The following is a 19,357-nucleotide window of genomic DNA, read 5'->3' as shown; positions in this document are numbered from 1 at the left end:
CTCTAGAGTTCCTCCCGGATCTCTGCAAGAGACAGATCTTTACAAGAGACGCTCAGCTGAGCAGAGAAGAATCGATCACGTGTGCGTTGCGGAAACTATGAGAACAGCCCTAGAAAGTGGATCCAGATGCTGAATGAAGGAAGGCGAGCCACCACATGCTTCAGGAAGAGGCTGTTTCATGGACTGCCCCCCCTTCCCACCAAACATTCTACACCAACCTCACAACCCTCAGCCCCCCTGCCCCCCAGCTGCCAATGAAGCCAGGCTCAGTGAGGGCATTGGAACATGAGCAGGGATCTGTTTCCTTTTCCAGGACCCTGGACAGGCAGACACTGTTGAACTACAAGGCACCTACAAGGCACAGAGTTAAAAGGGAAATCTGTTCTTTGGAGAGCTTTAAGCACAGATCAGTCAATGCTACACTTGGTCCAGTTTCAAAGGATGAAGAAAGAGGAAAGAAATGAATTAACATTCTGGGCACCTGGGTGGCTCAGTAGGCTAAGTGTCCCTCTTGGGCTCAGGTCATGATCTTGCGGTCTGTGAGTTTGAGGTCTGTGAGTTTTAGCCCCGTGTCGGGCTCTGTGCTGACAGCTCAGAGCCTGGAGCCTGCTTTGGATTCTGTGTCTCCCTCTCTCTCTGCCCCTCCCCCACTCGTTCTGTCTCTGTCTCTCTCTCTCTCAAAAATAAATAAACATTAAAAAGATTTTTAAAAAGAAATGAATTAACATTCGTGGGGAAGAATCTAGGTGCCAGGCACGACGTCACATGGAGTTCTCATCTAACCATCTTAGGTAAGTGCTGTATTTGGGGGGAGTGGCTACCAAGAAAGAGTTCAAGGATCTCACCTGCCCGTCCTCCACGGTCTTAAATGTGCTTTGCACAGCAGAGGCTTTGTAACTATTTGCTGAATGAGAAATGAAGGTGCGGCAATTTTCCCCACGGGTAAAATGGGTTCTTTTAAAAAAATTTTTTTTTTATTATTACGTTTCTTTATTTTTGAGAGGCAGAGCACAAGTGGGGAGGGGCAGAGAGAGAAGGAGACAGAATCCAAAGCAGGCTCCAGCCTCTGAGCCCGACGTGGGGCTCAAACCCACGAACTGTGAGATCATGACCTGAGCCGAAGTCGGACGCTTGACCGACTGAGCCACCCAGGCGCCCCCAGGTAAAATGGGTTCTAAGCCTCAGCTCCCCCTCACCAGAGCTCCCCTACAATGAAAGCCTTTGTAGGACTGCGGAAGCCAGCAGTTTCTAGAGGAACCAACTTCATCTGCCATGCCTAAGACAGTTTTGGTCAGGAGGCATCCATCACCAGCAGCCGTGAGGGAGGTAGGTCAAGGCAGGGAAAAAACAAAGGGTCGAATGACAAAAATGGCTCAGCACACAGAGGAAAGGCAGGGACCCCTTGAAAGACTAAATGGTACACCTTCGATGACTCAGCATTTGAGCTATGCCAAAAGATGATGCTGGAAAAGTCAGACAGACCATCTGTGGGCGCCCTCAGGAACACAAAAGGATTTCTTAAAGGTATAATCGGATTACCGTCTTACTGAGTTAACGACAGTCCCAGATAAGCCGAATTGTAAGGAATGAAAGTGAAAACTAAATCCAATTTCCATTTATGTGAATCATGAGCAAATTTCCTTTATAAAGAAAAGAAAAATCAATCATCACCAGAGTTTAACGTGTTTTAAAAATCATCTGTTTTCTGCTTTTGCGATGAATCCACACTCGGAAAAAATACAGAGTAAATACCCAAGTTCACCTGCAATCCCACCACACAGAGAGAGCGCTACAAACACACGTGATGTCTGCTCACATTGTATCTATTTTCATCAGTCCCACACTTTCTATGGTTGGTTTACAAAAATGGGACCAGACCATGTTGCAGTTTATTCCCCCCCCACCCCCCCAGAGAAACAATCTAACGGTCACATGACATTTAATGTATGAATGGACCATATATTGAACAGACCAACCAGTCTGTTGCTGGATACTGTGTTTCTAATTTTTCATTACAACACTTGGAAAGCATGTGTTCGTATAGATTTGCACCCGTCTCTTGATTATTTCCTTAGGATAAATTCTGCAGTTTAAAATTAATTCTGGTTTTGTATTTCCTTATAGTTAAATTTATTTAAAAGAATTTCTTTTTAAGTTTTTATTTACATTTGGGGGGGGGAAGGAGGGAGGGTGAGAGAGAATTCCAAGCAGGTACCACACTGTCAGCACAGGGCCAAATGTGGGGCTTGATCTCATGAACCGTGAGATCACGACCTGAGCCAAAATTAAGAGTTGGATGCTCAACCAACTGAATCACCCAGGCACCCCGTTCTTATAGTTAAATTAAAAAATATTAGCAAGATTGAGTTGGGATATTAGGGATTTTAGTTAAAAAAAAAAAAAAGACACCTAGGCATAGCATAGCATATTCAAACTTCAGAAAATCAAAAACAAAGAAGAAATACTGAAAGAAGCCAGAGGTTAAAAATGTTTTAGCAGAACACTGAAGATAACAATTACATCTGACCTCTCCTCAGAAAACATGCAAAGCCAGAAGAGGGTAGAGTAAAATATTTAAAGTATGGAGAAGAGGGGGGAAAAAAAAAAGCCCACCAACCTAGAAACCCATACACTGCAAAATTACTTTCAAAAGGGACCTAAAGAGGAGTGCCTGAGTGGCTCAGTTGGTTAAGCGCCCAACTTCGGCTCAGGTCATGATCTCACGGCTCATGAGTTCGAGCCCCACATCGGGCTCTGTGCTGACAGCTCAGAGCCTGGAGCCTGCTTAGATTCTACATCTCCCTCTCTCTCTCTGCCCCTCCCCTACTCATGCTCTCTCTCTCAAAAATAAGTAAAACATTAAAAAAAAATTTTTTTAAAGGGATTTGAAGAAATTTACGGGATTTGTTGCCAGTAGACCTGTCTTACAAGAAACGTGTGGAAAAAAATGTTAAGACAGAATGAAAAAGATAAAGGTCAGAAACTCAGACGCTCACAAAGAAAGGACGAGCATTAGAGAAGGACTAAGTGACGATACCATAAAACTTTTATCTTTCTCATGCTTAATCTACGGGATAAATTTGCAAGCAACAATGTACTTACACATATGTGAACGTATCCATGCATTCAGATAAACACACATGATTACACGGTGTATGATTACATGGATACAGTCATGTATCCATGTAACGGATATAGTCGAGCACACCCGTGCTTACAAATGCTTATGTACAAGTCAGTGGAAGGAACTAGGGGTATTTTCTCACTGAGACATACTTGCACTATATGGGAAATGCTAAACAGCTCTTCCAAAGTGGACTTGGATGCGTTATAAATATATATTGCAAACTCTTGGGCTCCCACTAAAAACATAAACCCTAATGAAAGTATAATTAATATACCAAGAAAGGAGAAAAAGCAAAGCCACCTGAAAGGCTAAAGTGAAGCCTCAAAAGGCAGAAACCCTGAGAGCAAAAATAGTAACAGAGAACAAGAGAAACAAATAGAAGACAGGAAGAATTATGGTAGGTATTACTATATTCAATAATCACTTAAACATCAATGGTCTAAACACACCAATTCAAAGATTGTTGGGGCTCAGTCGGTTCAGCCTCCGACTCTTGGATCTTGGCTCAGGTCATGCTCTCACAGTTTGTGGGTTTAAGCCCTGCGTTGGGCTCTTTGCTGACTGCTCGGAGCCTGGAGCCTGCTTCCGATTCTGTGTCTCCCTCTCTCTGCCCCTCCCCCGTTCACGCTCTATCTCTATCTCTCAAAAATAAATAAACATTAAAAAAAATTTTTTTAACAACATGCTATTAAATAACCCAATTGAAAAATGGACAAAAGACCTGCACAAACACGTCACCAAAGAACATAGACGGATAGCAAGTAAGTGCATGAGAAAATGTTCATCATCTTATGTCGTTAGGGAAGTACAATTTAGAACAACAAGGAGATACCACTGTACCTCTGCTGAAATGCCCAATATTCAAAACACAGACCGGGCCAAATGCTTTAACCTTAAGGTGGAAGATGCCTGGAATCTTATCCCCGTGCAAGGGAAACATATACATATAAACAAGTTTTTAATGGCAGACATCAACAAAGACTAACCGCAGACTGGAAAATGACTTGGGACACAACAGGTAGAAGAAAGTTGAATAACCTGAATATGCGGGGAACATCTATAAACTGGCATTTAAGGAAAGTAGAAATGTTAGTTCAAATGCCAACAAAAATAGGCAATTAGAGGGGCACTTGGGTGGCTCAGTCAGTTAAGCGTCTGACTTCGGCTCAGGTCATGATCTCACGGTTTGTAGGTTTGAGCCCCGCGTCGGGCTCTGTGCTGACAGCTCAGAGCCTGGAGCCTGCTTCCGATTCTGTGTCTCCCTCTCTCTCTGCCCCTCCACTGCTTGTGCTGTGTGTGTCTCTCTCTCTCTCAAAAATAAAGACACATTAAACAAATTTAAAAATAAATATCGGTGAGCAGGGGGACTTGGTCATCCTCTCTGGAAGCAAAAGGGTTGCTGGGCAGGAATGGGGCGGGGGGGGAATTACTGGTGCTTTTCTTGATATGTTTTTGCACTTTTTCACTGGTTATGGTAAATTGTATCACTTTTTTAACCTTTGAAGAGAAAACTAACATAGTTTTTGGTAAAAATAGCAACTGTAAAAAGGCATGGACCAATGAAGGTATTAAAGTTCTGTTCTGATGTAGTTGGATAGTCCTATCCAGCACCCCCTCGACACCACCGTCTCTTGTGTGTTAAGGTATAATTTTGTAAGAAACAAGATTCTTTAAAAAAAAGTGTTTTTTAAATGTTTTTATTTATTTTTGAGAGAGAGACAGAGCACAAGCAGGGGAGGGACAGAGAGAGAGAGGAGGACAGAGAGAGAGAGAGGAGGACAGAGAATCCAAAGCAGGCTCCAGGCTCTGAGCTGTCAGCACAGAGCCTGACACGGGGCTCGAACTCGTGAACCGCGAGATCGTGACCTGGGCCAAAGTCAGACACTTAACTGACTGAGCCACCCAGGTGCCCCAAGAAACAAGATTCTTACCTAAGGAACACATTGCCACGTTACGATGGCAAATAAGCTGTACTTACTCACGAGGAGTCCTGGATCTGATGAAGTATTTCAAAGTTTTACTTTGCTGGATTCCATAGCACTGCAGGTGGAGAGATCATGAGTTCTTGACAGATTGGCCAGTGTTGCTAATTTCCAGAGAGAAATGCTATCTGACCCTGAACGTCATCTGAATGCAAGGTCAAAGCCACCTGCGCTGTAAAAGGATGCGCCCATGGGCCAGCGGACGAGACTAGAAAAGGCCACAAAGATCAGAGATGTCTGCATGCAAAGTGGCTATTCTCTGCTAAAAGCGCAGGACATAAAGACACCTGGTTCCCAGCGTACTTCCAGGAACATGACACGTTTGTTCGTTGGATCTGAACCAAACGGACCTGAGCGCACATATACAGACGTGCATAGACTGTTCTTCGGCCTGAAGCCAAACGGACCTGAGGCCACGCATACAGATGTGCATAGACTGTTCCCCAGATCTGAACCCAAACGGACCTGAGCGCACGTATACATAAGTGCATAGCCTGTGCCTAACATCTGAAGCCAAACGGACCTGAGCGCACGTATACAGATTTGCAGAGACTGTTCGTCGGATCTAAACTCAAACGGACCTAAACACAAACGGACCTGAGCTCACGCATACAGACGTGCATAGACTGTTCCCCGGATCTGAACCCAAACGGACCTGAGCGCACGTATACAGACGTGCATAGACTGTTCCTTGGACCTAAAGCCAAACGGACCTGAGCGCACACATACAGATGTGCATAGACACAGAGCTCCATAAACGGCATGTTGCCAATTAACGCCTATCAGCTCCAAGGCAACTATTTCTCTCTTAAACCAGAGGGAACGTGTCTCGTCCGTGACTATCTCCTCGGTCAGCATTCCAGCGTCATCATTAACTGTGTCCCGGGAGGCGAGAGACGGATAAAAGGGCTCAGGGAGTATTAAAGGGTGAACCAGAAGCTAAACAATTTAATACCAGCAGTGAGTCAAGGTTTGCCTACCGTCTAGATTCTCGACTGTTCTTTCCAGCCCGGAATCTATCCTGTGGGACTCAGAGCGCCCTACAAACGCTTCGCACGGAGGCCAAGGCCATTTCCTCTTTGCCTGCCACGCAGGAACCCTGTTGATAACCCACCACTGCCACCAACCCCCCCCCAGTCTAGGTCGCCTCAAAGCCCCAGCTCTTAGGGCTCATCCTGGCTCTGGGGATGCCCGTGGGCAAGCCTGGGGACGTTCAGTCCAACCAGACCTCACCCTTAGGGTTTTCCTACAACTCTGGTGAAGAATCAGGGACTCCCTGAGGGCTCCCCCATCTGTCCCAGTGAGGAGGAGCAAAGTGGGGGGGGGGCGGATACCCTGCAAATCTCCACTCGGTTGGCGGCCTCGTCCATCTCTTCCCTGAGGGCGTCAGCTTTGGCACCTGCGGGCTGCAAGCTGCCGGACAAACCTAAAGACTTCGACGTCTGCTGCCACCTGGTGGAAAACAGGACAAAAAAGAGGAGAGGTGTGAGACAGGCCGAGCCCCGGGGTATCATGGGGACACCGAGAGAAGAGCCGGTTAGGGACGTTCCCGAGGAGGACCCGGGCGGTAGCTGCTCGACACAGAGGATCAGCCGCCCCGTTCGGACAAGGGCGGGCATTCCCCAGATTGTCCCCCACGTCCCCTGAACACCAAGGATCACACAGGACCAGCACCGGTGCTGTCTCTGAAGCACAGGGCTGGCTGTCCCTTTCTGGCCCCTGACTGTCCCGCAGACTCCGAGTCTGGAAACGCTCACTGACTTGGCTGCAGCCGAAACCGTGGCGAGCTGAGAGCACGGGCAGTTAAGATTAAAGACGAATCTGAAAGCAAAAGCCTCTGCCAGCCAGCATGGAAAGCTTGCTGTCAACATTGAGAGGCGGTGCTTATATTTTCTTAAACGTTTCTCTTTTCGCGGACAAGACCCGCCGTCGGAGGCAGGCGCTGGGGGCAGGTTGGGTGGCGAAGCTGCTGCTCTGGCGTCATCAGGGAGACACCCACAAAGCAGCCCCCCGGAAGGAAGGCTCCGATGACCCTAGATGGTAGCAGGTGTCGCGGGGTCAGGAGCAGGTTCCTCGTGTGATCAGGACGCCAGGACAGCCAACACCTGTCTGCAGTCTAACACCTGCCTGAAAATCGGGGTGGGGAGGGGCAGCGAGGGGAAGGGGGCCCTGGTGGGGGTCACTGCCCAGACTGCAATGCACCTGTGTTTCAGCGGGGGCTCATGGGGCCCAAGCTGCCAGATGTCTCAATTGCCAAGAGAAAGCTGGCAACTGTCACAGGAACCCTCCTGATGAAATATGGCAACAGGTTAAATAGTTTCTTTCTTTTTTTTTTAAGTTTATCTATTTATTTTGAGAGAGACAGGGAGAGAGACTCCCAAGCAGGCTCCGCACCATCAGCACAGAGCCTGATGTGGGTCTCGATCTCACAAACCATGAGATAATGACCTGAGCCGAAAGCAAGACTCAGACGCTTAATCAAATGAGCCAACCCGGCACCCCTAAATACTTTTTTAAAATTTATTTATTTATTTTGAGGGGTGGGGCAAGTGGGGGAGGGACAGAGAGAGAGGGAGAGAGAGAGAAAATCCCAAGCAGCCTCCATACTGTTAGCGCGGAGTCTGACGTGGGGCTCGATCTTGCAGACCGTGAGATCACAACCTGAGTGGAAACCAAGAGTTGGATGCTTGACCGACTGAGCCATCCAGGCCCCCCTAAATAATTTCTCTCAGACACCATACAGGCCAATAGCATACAGACCAAACTGGACGGCCCTGCAGGTACCATTTGGCTCTTATGCCATCAAACATAAAGGCAAAAGATAACGTGACCGTCACTTTGAGAGTCACAATCTCTTCTTACCCTCAGGACATACAGAGGGGTCCAAGGCTGTGACACAAGAAGAGGAAATAATAGTCATCTTTGCTATTAGCAAAATAACAACAACAACAACAACAACGGATTCTGTATTCCTTAGAGAAATGCATTCACGGGAAAATTACTTAAAAAGCCTTTGGGACATCAAGCTGGCTTGAAGGTCCAGAGACGGACACACAGGTCTTGGGAACCATTCCTCGCTCAAGGAAAGAATTCAAGGCAAAATTGAAAGGAAATACTCTACTCAAAGATGTTTCAAAATCTAAACTAACAGATAAGGATTAATACAAATTCCTGGGGAATTCTTTCTCATAAAATGGTTTTCCCTACAGAAAGGATACATTTAATAGACATCGGGAGGTTTGTTTAAGCATTTGAAACGAAGTATTAAAGTGTTGTGGATGGGGTGCTTGGGTGGCTCAGTTAAGCGTCTGACTTCAGCTCAGGTCAGGATCTCACGGTTCGTGAGTTCCAGCCCCGCGTCGGGCTCTGTGCTGACAGCTCAGAGCCCGGAGCCTGCTTCAGATTCTGTGTCTCCCTCTCTCTCTCTGTTCCTCTCCCGATCTCACTCTCTCTTTCTCAAAAATAAATAGTGTTTAAAAAATTTAACAAAAAATAAAATTTTTTAAATAAAGCGTCGTAGGGCTTTCAAATAAAATAGGAGACTCCATGGATGTAATTTAGATCACTGATAATGAATAGGGTAGATTATGAGATCAAGCTCTAGGGCGCCTGGTTCACTCAGTCAGTGGGGCATGTGGCTCTCGTTCTCAGGGTTGTGAGTTCAAGCCCCACCTTGGGCGTGAGCCTACTTTAAAAAAAAAAATATATATATATATAATAAATATATATATATAAAAATATAAAAATATAAAAATATAAATATATATATATATATATATATATATATATATAGCTATAACCACCATTTGGCTCATGCTACCTAACGAAAAAATAACTAACCAACATAGGTGTGAAAAAAATAAGTAAACAAAGTTTACAGACATGGATTTTTATGGCTTCAAAGATCTGGATTAGATTAAAAAATAAAACAATTGTACTTAAATGGGTGTATTAAAATGAGGACATTTTCCTAGGTTACCTTTCTTTTCTTCCTTATTTCCTTCTATTTTCCCCGTAAATTCTACCCCCTTGGCCCACATCTTGGTAATTTATTTATTTGTTCCTCTGAGTGTGTAATTTTTTTTTTAATTATTATTTTTTTTTTTTTAGAGAGAGAACATGTGCAAGCAGGGAAGAGGAGGGGGGGGGAGAGAGAGAGAGAGAGAGAGAGAGAGAGAGAGAGAGAGAGAGAGAGAGGGGGGGAGGGAGGGAGGGAGGGAGGGAGGGAATCTTAAGCAGGCTCCATACTCAGTGCAGAGATCCTGGTGCAGGGCTCGAACTCACGAACCGTGAGATCATAACCTGACCCAAGATCAAGAATCAGATGCTCAACCAACTGAGCCAACCAGGCACCCCCCACATCTTGGTAGTTTAAAATCCTACATCTTTCCCCTCCTTTTATAGGGAATTTTATTTGTAATAGATAAATCACCTATTTTGAGATCACAAAGTAGTGATAAGATGTGGAATGAGACTGTGGAAATAAAGAATAAAATGACAAGGAAAACACAGAAACATGTGTATGGACAGTAATCTGCCAGGAAAAGAGACCTTAACCGTGAATTTCAAGGTACGGTGGTCTTGCCAGCCACCTGTTCTATAAATAAACTCAAGAACTGTCCTGCTTTGTCAAGAGAAGAAAACAGGGATTCTTGACCAAGAAGCGTGAGCTTTAAAATTTGCAGAGCAGAAAGGTCTGCTGTGACACCATCGTTCGCTGGGAAAGATGTCATCACTATACAATCTGGGGGAGGTGGAGACAGAATACCGGCTGGCTTTCATGAAGGCGAGAGGAGAGAAAAGGGCCGGAAATAAGGGTATGAGATTTTAGGGATCAGGAGGAGGGTCAAGAGGGCAAATGCAAGAGAAGTTCAAGGCAACCGGAAATCAAGAGGAAGACTTTTCAGAATGGGAATGTTCCTGTAATGGGACATTTATTATTTCCTCTGGCCAGTCTCCCCCTTTCCTGTGTCACTGTCATCCTCTGCTTTGTGAGGCCCTGCCCCACTCCTGCTCCGATGTGTGGGCCCCAGAGAGCAGCCAGTTTGGCACGGCCCTCACCGTGAGCGGTCCAGATGAGGGTCCCTGATGCAAACCGACCCCGTGCCCCCATCCTTCATCACTGTGACCAACTGACAGGGCAAGAAAGTGGCATGTAAGCAAAGTCCGGACAAACGAGCCTCTCCTTTGTACTTCTAGAACTAGAACGAAAGGGTCAAGGGTCATGCTGAAGAGACATGAGCCTAGAGGACCATGAAGACAATGGATGGAAGAGGCCCGTATGTGGAGAGAAGCAGAGGTGACAGATGAAGAACAGCTATTGCCCTCCCTTCCAGAAGTACTTAAATCGGCCACAGCTCCACAATTCACTTCTAATTAGCCACTTCCTTACTTCCATGAGCTACTCAGGATCCTTCCCCAAACTCTCCTGCTTTATTTATATTAGTTTATCTGCTTCTGAAGAAGGCAGGTGTCTTAATCTGCTCAGGATGCCATGATAATATGCCACACACCTGGGAGCTTGAACAACAGGAATTGGTTTTCTCATAGCTCTGAAGACTGCAAGTCCTAGGTCAAGGCTCTGGCAAGGTTTGGGTTTGGGGAGGGCTCTGTTGCTGGTTGGCAGAGAGCTGCCTCCTCACTCCTCAGCACATGGCCCTTCCTCTGAGCATGGAGAGAGAAAGAAATCTCTCTTCCTCTTCTTATAAGGCCACCGACCCTACTGGATTAAGGCCCTCCCCTTACGACCTGACTTCATCTTAATTACTTCAGAAAGGCCCTATCTCCAAAGACTGTAAGGATTAGTGCTTCGACATATGAATTTGGGGAGGGAAAACACAATTTAGTCCACAGTGGGATCCAGAGGCATCAATTCAGCAGAAATGTGACATGTTCTGGACTCAGAAGGGTTGATCTTGAGATACATGCCCAGAAAAAAAGTGAGGCAGACTTTGGAAAGGAATGGGGCTCCTTCTGTAACCATTGTCCAACCAAACCTATCACAGAAAAGACATCTGTATAACATTCAATTCAGTTTAATTCAATTCAGTTCAATTCAATTCAGTTCAGTTCAATTCAATTCAGTTCCATTCAGTTCAGTTCAATTCAGTTCAGTTCAATTCAGTTCAGTTCAATTCAGTTCAGCTCAATTCAATTCAGTTCAATTCAGTTCAATTCAATTCAGTTCAATTCAATTCGCATCTTTAATCCAGCGTAAAGCTTCCTTGAGTTTTTCCTCCATCCTCCTTATCTACAATCTTTTACTCAGCTTTGGTCTTCTCTGAGGATATGAAGGCTTATCAAATTGGCTTTTGAAACAGATAAACCAGATATACTCGGATAGAGGTAAAGACACACCTCGAATTTGAATTAAACACTGGAAAAATGAGGTGGATTTGACACTACTCACCCTAGTTGTAGTAGAATTCAAAGATCTAGTCACAATGATCAAGAGCGTGTGTCCACCTGGGACATGCTGCACCGTGGAGAGTGTAACTCATGAAGGACCAAACAAACAAGACTAAAGAAAGGTCTAATAATCAGAAGAAGGACATCACAAAGAACAGAAGCGCAAACTGACCACACGGGGAGGCTGGGAGGGGTGGAGATCAGGGCAGGGAGAACCCAACTGTTCCAGAAGAACGGCTGGTGATCTTGCTATTGAACATTTGGTCTTACTCTCACTGCTGCCTCTCGGGATGCAGTCCTCATGTGGGGTGACGAGCCAGGGGTCAGGGAAAAGGCAGAAGTTGGGGGTGGGTTGGCTTCCGAAACAACGAGGGTTGTGAAGGGTCTCGGCTGAAGTTCAGAGGCATAAAGATTTGGATAGGGGAGGTAGCGATTTCCTCCCCGAATCCCAGCATATAAGAGATGACGGGCTGGAAATGTGCAAGAGTTCATTATATGGCAGAGTTCATTAAATCATGGAAGGCAGCTTCCTAACGACGCTTCTCTATGGTTTCAGAATCTCTACGCCACTTGGTGTCACCATCAAAAACACACCATGTGACCAGATGGACCATGACTGCCCACGCACTCCCCATCTCATAAGGAGAGTGAACAAAAATACGAACGTAGAGACAGCAACTGCAAGCCCCTGATGCTACTAGGATCTGGCCCCCCAACCAGAAGCTCCGTGTTGGAAATTCAGGTTTCCCTTACAGAAGCAGAGAGAAGCCCTCTGAGCTAAGAACCAGGTCCCCACAGAAGGAAATCACTCTACAAACCCAGGAGCAAGGCATCTACCAGTGGGACCAACAGCATGTGTTTCCGCCTCCCGTGTGACTCCCACATGTGGGTCTTGAATGCTGACGTCATGGGAGCATCTGTATGTGACCCAAGCATGTAGTCGTGAGCGATGCCAAATGAATACTCCCCATACAACCTGCTCGGTCTTCCTCCACATACGCTAAGGAGAGAGCCTCAGGGGGCGCCTGGGTGGCTCTGTTGGTGAAGCGTCCAACTCTTGATTTCGGCTCAGGCCATGATCTCGTGGCGCATGAGATCCAGCCCTGCGTCAGGCTCTGCGCTAACAGTATGGGGCCTGCTTGGGATTCTCTCTCTCCCTCCCTCTCTCTGCCCCTCCCCTGCTCATGCTCTCTCTCTCTCTCAAAATATATACATAAACTTTGGGGCGGGGAAGGAGAGAGCCTCAGATCTGGGTCAGAATAGCTCTGACAACCTTTTTGTTCCTCTTCCTTCTTAACAGAAGAAGAGTGTCAGCATCACCACCTTCCGTAGGCAACGGGATTTAACAGCACTGGCTTTGCTTTTGTCCCGGTCACTTTCAGGTGTAGCCAGTACATATACAGCAGGGGCTACCGCGTTTCGGTTTCTGGGAGCGCTCTACAATGTTTCTAACAGATTCATTGGGAAGAAGTGAATCAACTTTTTACCAGATGTGTGGCTCCAGAGGCCCCCAAAACCGTTCAGGTGGACTGGGAGTCTGGGAAACACAAAATTAACTAAAGAAATCTTTGTGTCTCTGTTGATACGACCCGTTCTATTTCTGGTCTTGGGGGACTGGCCTACATTTCCTATTGGTCCGGATGCAGAATTCCAGGGTCTGAACCAGTTACCGTAGCTGCTTCCTTTTGTAAAGCAGTTGCAAAGTGTTAAAAAAAAAAAAAAAAAGGGATAAACGTGATCTCACTGGACACTGAAAACAATCCTCAAGTCAACCCACAAGTGGCGTTATTACCCGTGGGCAGGTGAGGGCACTGGAGTTCGGGGGGCAGGTGGACTGAGTAACGTAACCAGGTGGTCTGGATCTGGGAACCTCACCAGAGATTCCTGGTTCAGGATTCTATATTGCATCTCTCGGCCCAAGCAGATCCGTCTATTTGGGATTTGTTTTTGTTTCTTTTTCTCAGGAAAATCAAAAAAGAGCTGTGCAGGTGATTAAAACTGACCGCCCAAAGGTCCTAGAGTCGAACCAAAATGTGCCTTCCACATTCGTATTCGTGAACCTACATTCCTTCGAGGTGTGAGCTTGGGCGCACACACCAGGGCAAGGATTAGAAAGGTGGATATGCGCCATTGGGACAAAAGGAGGCCAGAGTCAATGGTGGCGTCTCGGAGCCTCTGGAGGTTCCCCTGCTGTAACAGGAGCTTTCTGGGGGCTTCTGGGAGACAGTGCCGGAGGAGAACAGCACAGTGGGAATGGTGCTTCCCTCATAATAGTCTGGGGTTCAGAACTCGGCTACAGAGGGGACAGCTGCACCACTGGCCCCTTCTACCCCAGCCACACTGCCTTCATGCTGTACCCTGGATATGGCAGCCTGACTCCCCACCTCAGGACCTCTGCATGTGCTGTTCCTGCTGTCATGAATCCTTCTGCACCCAATCTCTGCATGGCTACCTCCTTGTCATTTGTGTCCCAGATCAAGTGTCACCTCCTCCAAAAAAGCCTCCTCTGTTTTAACGGACCTAATGTTGTTGCCTTCCTTTCTCCATCATTCTCTCTCAAAATTGCACCGTGCGATCTTCATTTTTTTTTTTTTTAAATTAATTAGTTTGAGAGACTGAGACAGAGAGAGTGTGTGCGTGAGCAGGGAGAGGGACAGAGAGAGAATCCCAAGCAGGCTCCGCACCGTCAACACAGAGCCCAACACAGGGCTCGATCTCACGAACTGTGAGATCATGACCTGAGCTGAAACCCAGAGTCGGATGTTTCACCGACTGAGCCCCCCAGGCATCCCAAGTGCCGTCTTCTTTATATGACTCACGGCTGCCCGAAATCACCACATGTTCACTCCTCATCTAGGGTTTCTGTCTCCCACACTAGACTACAGCCCCCAAGAGAGCAGGGACCCCATGTCTCTGACTCATGACTCTTACCGCCAGTGCCTGGCACGTTGTGAGTGTTCGGAAAAACTTAGTCAATGAAAACATACTCAACATGCAAACCCCTACACGCAAAGCCCTACACGCCACACCCCCCCCCCCCCCCAAATATGATCACTATTCCTTCCAAGAAGCAAAAATGAAAGCGGAGAAACTCTACCTTGTTCGTGATGAATCCATATCCAACACCAACTTTGCTAAATGTTTCCTCTGCTTCTGAATATTTGGGATTTCCACCTGTGGTTACAGAAGGTAAGAGACATAGTCAAACTGAAGTTCCAGACAAATTCTTTTCGTTTTTAAAATGTATATATATTTTTAAAATTTTTTAATGTTATTTTGAGAGAGAGACAGAGAGAGACAGAGAGAGAGAGAGAACGAACCAGGAGGTGTGGGGCAGAGAGAGAGGGAGACACAGAATCCGAAGCAGGTGCTTCAGGCTCCGAGCTGTCAGCACAGAGCCCGACACGGGGCTTGAACTCACGGACTGCAAGATCATGACCTGAGCTGGAGTTGGATGCTTAACCGACTGAGCCACCCGGGCACCCCAAGTTCCAGATAAATTCTTAAAGAACTACGGACAGCCAGCCATTCAACAAGTGTGGTGGAGGGCTCCCAAGCCTTATTTCCGGATGAAACCTTTGATTCTTGATCCTGAGCTGACCTCTGCTCTTTTTTTCGCCGGACACCTGCCAGGCCCCCCATCACCCAGACCCTGTAGGGGTTCTGCTCTGCTCTGCTCACTGATGCCTGGCCTCATTCTTGTTCCTACCTCAGCCAGTAAAAAAAAAAAAAAAGGCTCAATCCCAGCTCTGTCCTCCACACCAGGGTCAGAAGTGGAGAGCAAAGCAGAAAGAGTGGACACACGGACCTAATTCAAAACAGACAGCAGGCGGATGACGGAGACGAGTCTCAGGAGACCTGAGATCCGATGAGGAATGCAATTAGGACATATTTTTATAGAAATTCAGTAAGAAGTTTTTCCAAAATAAAAACCAAATAAACACAGCCATGGCTTTGCTCGGCTACAGCAAGTTCTTCCATAGTGGGTGTATGTGGATGCTCTTTCTCTATTTTTATTTCTAAAAAAATGACTTCTCTCAACATCCCGGGGTGTGGGATTTGGGGTCCAGGCTTAGCCAAAGTGGGGCAGGAAGTGAGAATTTCGAAGGGAAAATTGGCTGTGCATTGAAACCAGCGTCATCTCAGGCTATGGTTTTTATAGAGAAGGAAGAAATGGGAAGATCTTCTGAGCAGGGATGACTGACGTATGGGGGTAATAACTTCTGGCAGGTAAGAGAAGATGTGGTCCTGGGCTCCCAGAGTCATCACTGCCCCCAGAAGCAAAGTTGGAGGGTCACAGGGACATCTGGGTGGTGTTAAGTGAGCCTCAGCATCCAGGTCAAACACATCCCTTGGGTTTCAGTCAGGCTTTGCCAGGGACCCCAAACCACCTTTATGAAGAGAGAAGGGCCTCTCATGCACGCTGTTGGTTGAGCAATGGCCTCTAACCGGATGGTATCTGAGAAGTCTAGAGCTGATCTCTGTCAAACCACCATATACAGGATTTTCTCCTTGAATACTTTTAGGCACCCAAGTATTTATTTGCCCATACATTCTGTCACAGAAATTGCATCGGGAGATGTGGAGGTGCTGGGGGCAGTCCGGGAAGGAAACCAGACGTGGTCTGGAGCAATGCTAATCCAATATGGTAGCCTCTAGCTCCTGGTGGCTACATCATTTTAAATTCTCAGGAACACAATAGCCAAACTCTGGAAAGAGCCTAAATGTCCATCAACTGATGAATGGATAAAGAAATTGTGGTTTATATATACAATGGAATACTACGTGGCAATGAGAAAAAATGAAATCTGGCCTTTTGTAGCAATGTGGATGGAACTGGAGAGTGTGATGCTAAGTGAAATAAGTCACACAGAGAAAGACAGATACCATATGTTTTCACTCTTATGTGGATCCTGAGAAACTTAACAGAAGACCATGGGGGAGGGGAAGGAAAAAAAAAAAAAAAGGTTAGAGAGGGAGGGAGCCAAAACATAAGAGACTCTTAAAAACTGAGAACAAACTGAGGGTTGATGGGGGGTAGCGGGGGAGGTGAGGGTGGGTGATGGGCATTGAGGAGGGCATCTGTTGGGATGAGCACTGGGTGTTGTAAGGAAACCAATGTGACAATAAATTCCATATTTAAAAAAAAATTGAAAAAATTCTCAGGAGCAAAAATTAAACAAAATTAAAAATTGAATTCCTTAGTCACACTAACCACATTTCAAGAGCTCGATGGCCATGGGTGGCTCCTGGAGAACAAACTGTGCAGATGTAAAGCATTTACATCACTGCAGGCAGCCATATGGGATGGTACCCAGGGAGGTTTTATAGGACCAACTAGAGGCAATCGGGGGGAGGTCCGGGGTTCAAGGCAAAAAAACCCCCAATCATTTCCTTTCTTACTTGACACACAATTTTACTTGGTGGAAGCCAGCAAAATCGTCACAGAGACCTCAAGGTGTCTTTGTAATAAAATCGTTTTTATTTAGTACCCTTTAAAATCCAGGGATGAAGGAGATTAAGAGCACACTTATTAATGTTTGTTTATTTTTGAGAGAGACAAAGTGTGAATGGAGGAGGGGCCGAGAGAGAGGGGGAGACACAGAATCCGAAGTGGGATCCAGGCTCTGAGCTGTCAGCACAGAGCCCGACACGGGGGTTCGAACCCACGAACCACGAGATCATGACCTGAGCCAAAGTCGGACGCTCAACCGACTGAGCCACCCAGGCATCCCAAGAGCACACTTACTGTGAGGAGCACTGAGTAACGTACAGAATTGTTGAATCAGTATGTTTGTGCAGCTGAAGCTAATATAACACTGTGTGTTAACCGCACTGGAATTCATGCAAATAAACTAAACTAAAATGAGTAAAATAAAATAAATAAATAAATAAAAATAAAAATAAATAAATTAAAATAAAATAAATTAATAAAATAAATAAAAAATAAAATAAAAATAAAATAAAATAAAAATAAAATAAATAATATAAAAGAAAAAATAAAATGAATAAAATAAAAATAATAAAATAAAATAAATGAATAAAATAAAATGAATAAAGTAAAATAAAATGAATAAAATAAAATAAAAAGTAAATGAATAAAACAAAATAAAAAATAAAATAATAAAACAAAATAAATAAAATGAGTAAAATAAAATAAAAATAAATTAAAATAACAAAAGAACAAAATAAATAAAAGTAAAGTAAAAAATAAAATGAGATATAATAAACTAATAATATAAAATAAAATAAAAAATAAAATGAGTGAAATAAAAATAAAATAAAATAAATGAATAAAATAAAATGAATAAAATAAAATAAAAATAAAAGTAAATGGGGCGCCTGGGTGGCTCAGTCGGTTAAGCGTCCGACTTCGGCTCAGGTCACGATCTCGCGGTATGTGAGTTCGAGCCCCGCGTCGGGCTCTGTGCTGACTGCTCAGAGCCTGGAGCCTGTTTCAGATTCTGTGTCTCCCTCTCTCTCTCTGACCCTCCCCCGTTCGTGCTCTGTCTCTCTCTGTCTCAAAAATAAATAAACGTTAAAAAAAAAATTAAAAAAAATAAATAAAAGTAAATGAATAAAACAAAATAAAAAATAGAATAAAAAATAATAAAATAAAATGAATAAAATAAAATAAAAATAAATTAAAATAAATGAATAAAATAATGAAATAAAATAAAATAAAAATAAGGTAAACTAATGAAAGAAAAAATAAAATGAATAAGTACAATAAAATAAAATGAATAAAATGAATAAAGTACAATAAAAATAATCAAATCAAAGCAAACCAATCCATGTACACATAACCTGTGAGCCCCTACAGAGTCTCCTTCTGAGGAAGGGCTGCCTTCATTTCAGTGAAGACTAGACACGGGTGGAGGGCAGGGACAGTATAGCAGTGTAGACCCTGGTGGGGACGGAGGTACAGTGCCAGCTTTATTCCCTTCCCCGGCGGAACGCCAACAGAGACCGGTACGGGTGGGAGACAGAGCTGACAAACAGGGCACGGGGCTGTCATCCCAGGGAATCCTGACCACGCGGACAGGCAGTAATCATCCGTGGTGAAAAACAGTCTCCCAGCGCGGGTGGCCTCATCCCCGCTGCTTACCTCGGCCAGCAAAAACAGGGGCTCAATCACGTCTCTCTCCACCTGCAACTCAAAGTGGATCAGCTCCTGAGCCAGCTTGTCCTCGGTCTCTCCACAGAGTTTCAGCATCTTCCTGCAACAGGAGGGGGAAGCCAGGCTGAAGACCCCAGAAGGCAAGAGGTCACCTGCAACCACCATCATCGGCTCAAGGCTGGCTAAGCTTTCAGGGGATGGTGTTCCTACACTGGCTGGTTCCCCTGCTGCAACACTGACCAACGTGCTCCGTTCATTTGCATTTCTGAAATTTTCAGGTTTTTTTTTTTTTTTTTTTAACATTTATTTTTTGGGAAGAGGCAAGCGGGAGAGGGGCAGAGAGAGGGGGACAGGGGATCCAAAGAGGGGTCTGCGCTGACGGGCTGACAGCAGTGAGCCCGAGATGAGGCTTGAACTCACGAATCATGAGCTCATGAAATCATGACCTGAGCCGAAGTCGGACGCTCAACCGACTGAGCCACCTAGGCGCCCCTGAAATTTTCAGTTTTTTTAAATGATGCTAAGTACCTACCGTGTGCCTGGAGTAAAGGGAACAGGTAGGGAAATATAAGAGAGGTGTGGGGAGCACAGACTCATGCATGCTGAATGCACACTCCTCTAAGACCCAGATGCTTCTATCTGCCCGGAGCACTGGAAAACTAGCTATAACTGATACATGAACAAACCAACATCTTTAAACACATTCCAAAAGCTTCAATT

General features: G+C 45.4%; 1 protein-coding gene across 4 annotated transcripts in view; it reads right to left on the bottom strand.

The window, feature by feature from the left end:
* The window catches only part of ARHGAP44 (Rho GTPase activating protein 44), a 181,846-nt gene that overhangs the window by 42,082 nt on the left and 120,407 nt on the right, over positions 1 to 19,357 (bottom strand). For all 4 annotated transcript variants that reach the window (XR_013552095.2, XM_078437734.2, XM_078437735.2 and 1 more), the window contains exons 5-7: positions 18,626 to 18,737; positions 14,615 to 14,691; positions 6,444 to 6,561 (exon numbers count right to left, since the gene is read on the bottom strand). Coding sequence is in view for 3 of the 4 variants with exons in the window: in XM_078437734.2 (XP_078293860.1) it covers positions 6,444 to 6,561; positions 14,615 to 14,691; positions 18,626 to 18,737 (307 nt within the window). In the remaining variant the exon portion in view is untranslated. The remainder of the gene's footprint in view (positions 1 to 6,443; positions 6,562 to 14,614; positions 14,692 to 18,625; positions 18,738 to 19,357) is intronic.

The sequence above is a fragment of the Panthera onca genome, chromosome E1 (assembly GCF_046562875.1).
Source record: "Panthera onca isolate mPanOnc1 chromosome E1, mPanOnc1 haplotype 2, whole genome shotgun sequence".
NCBI classification, from domain to species: Eukaryota; Metazoa; Chordata; class Mammalia; order Carnivora; family Felidae; genus Panthera; species Panthera onca.
Note: the sequence above shows the minus strand (reverse complement) of the source record. Positions and strands in the feature narration are given on the sequence as shown.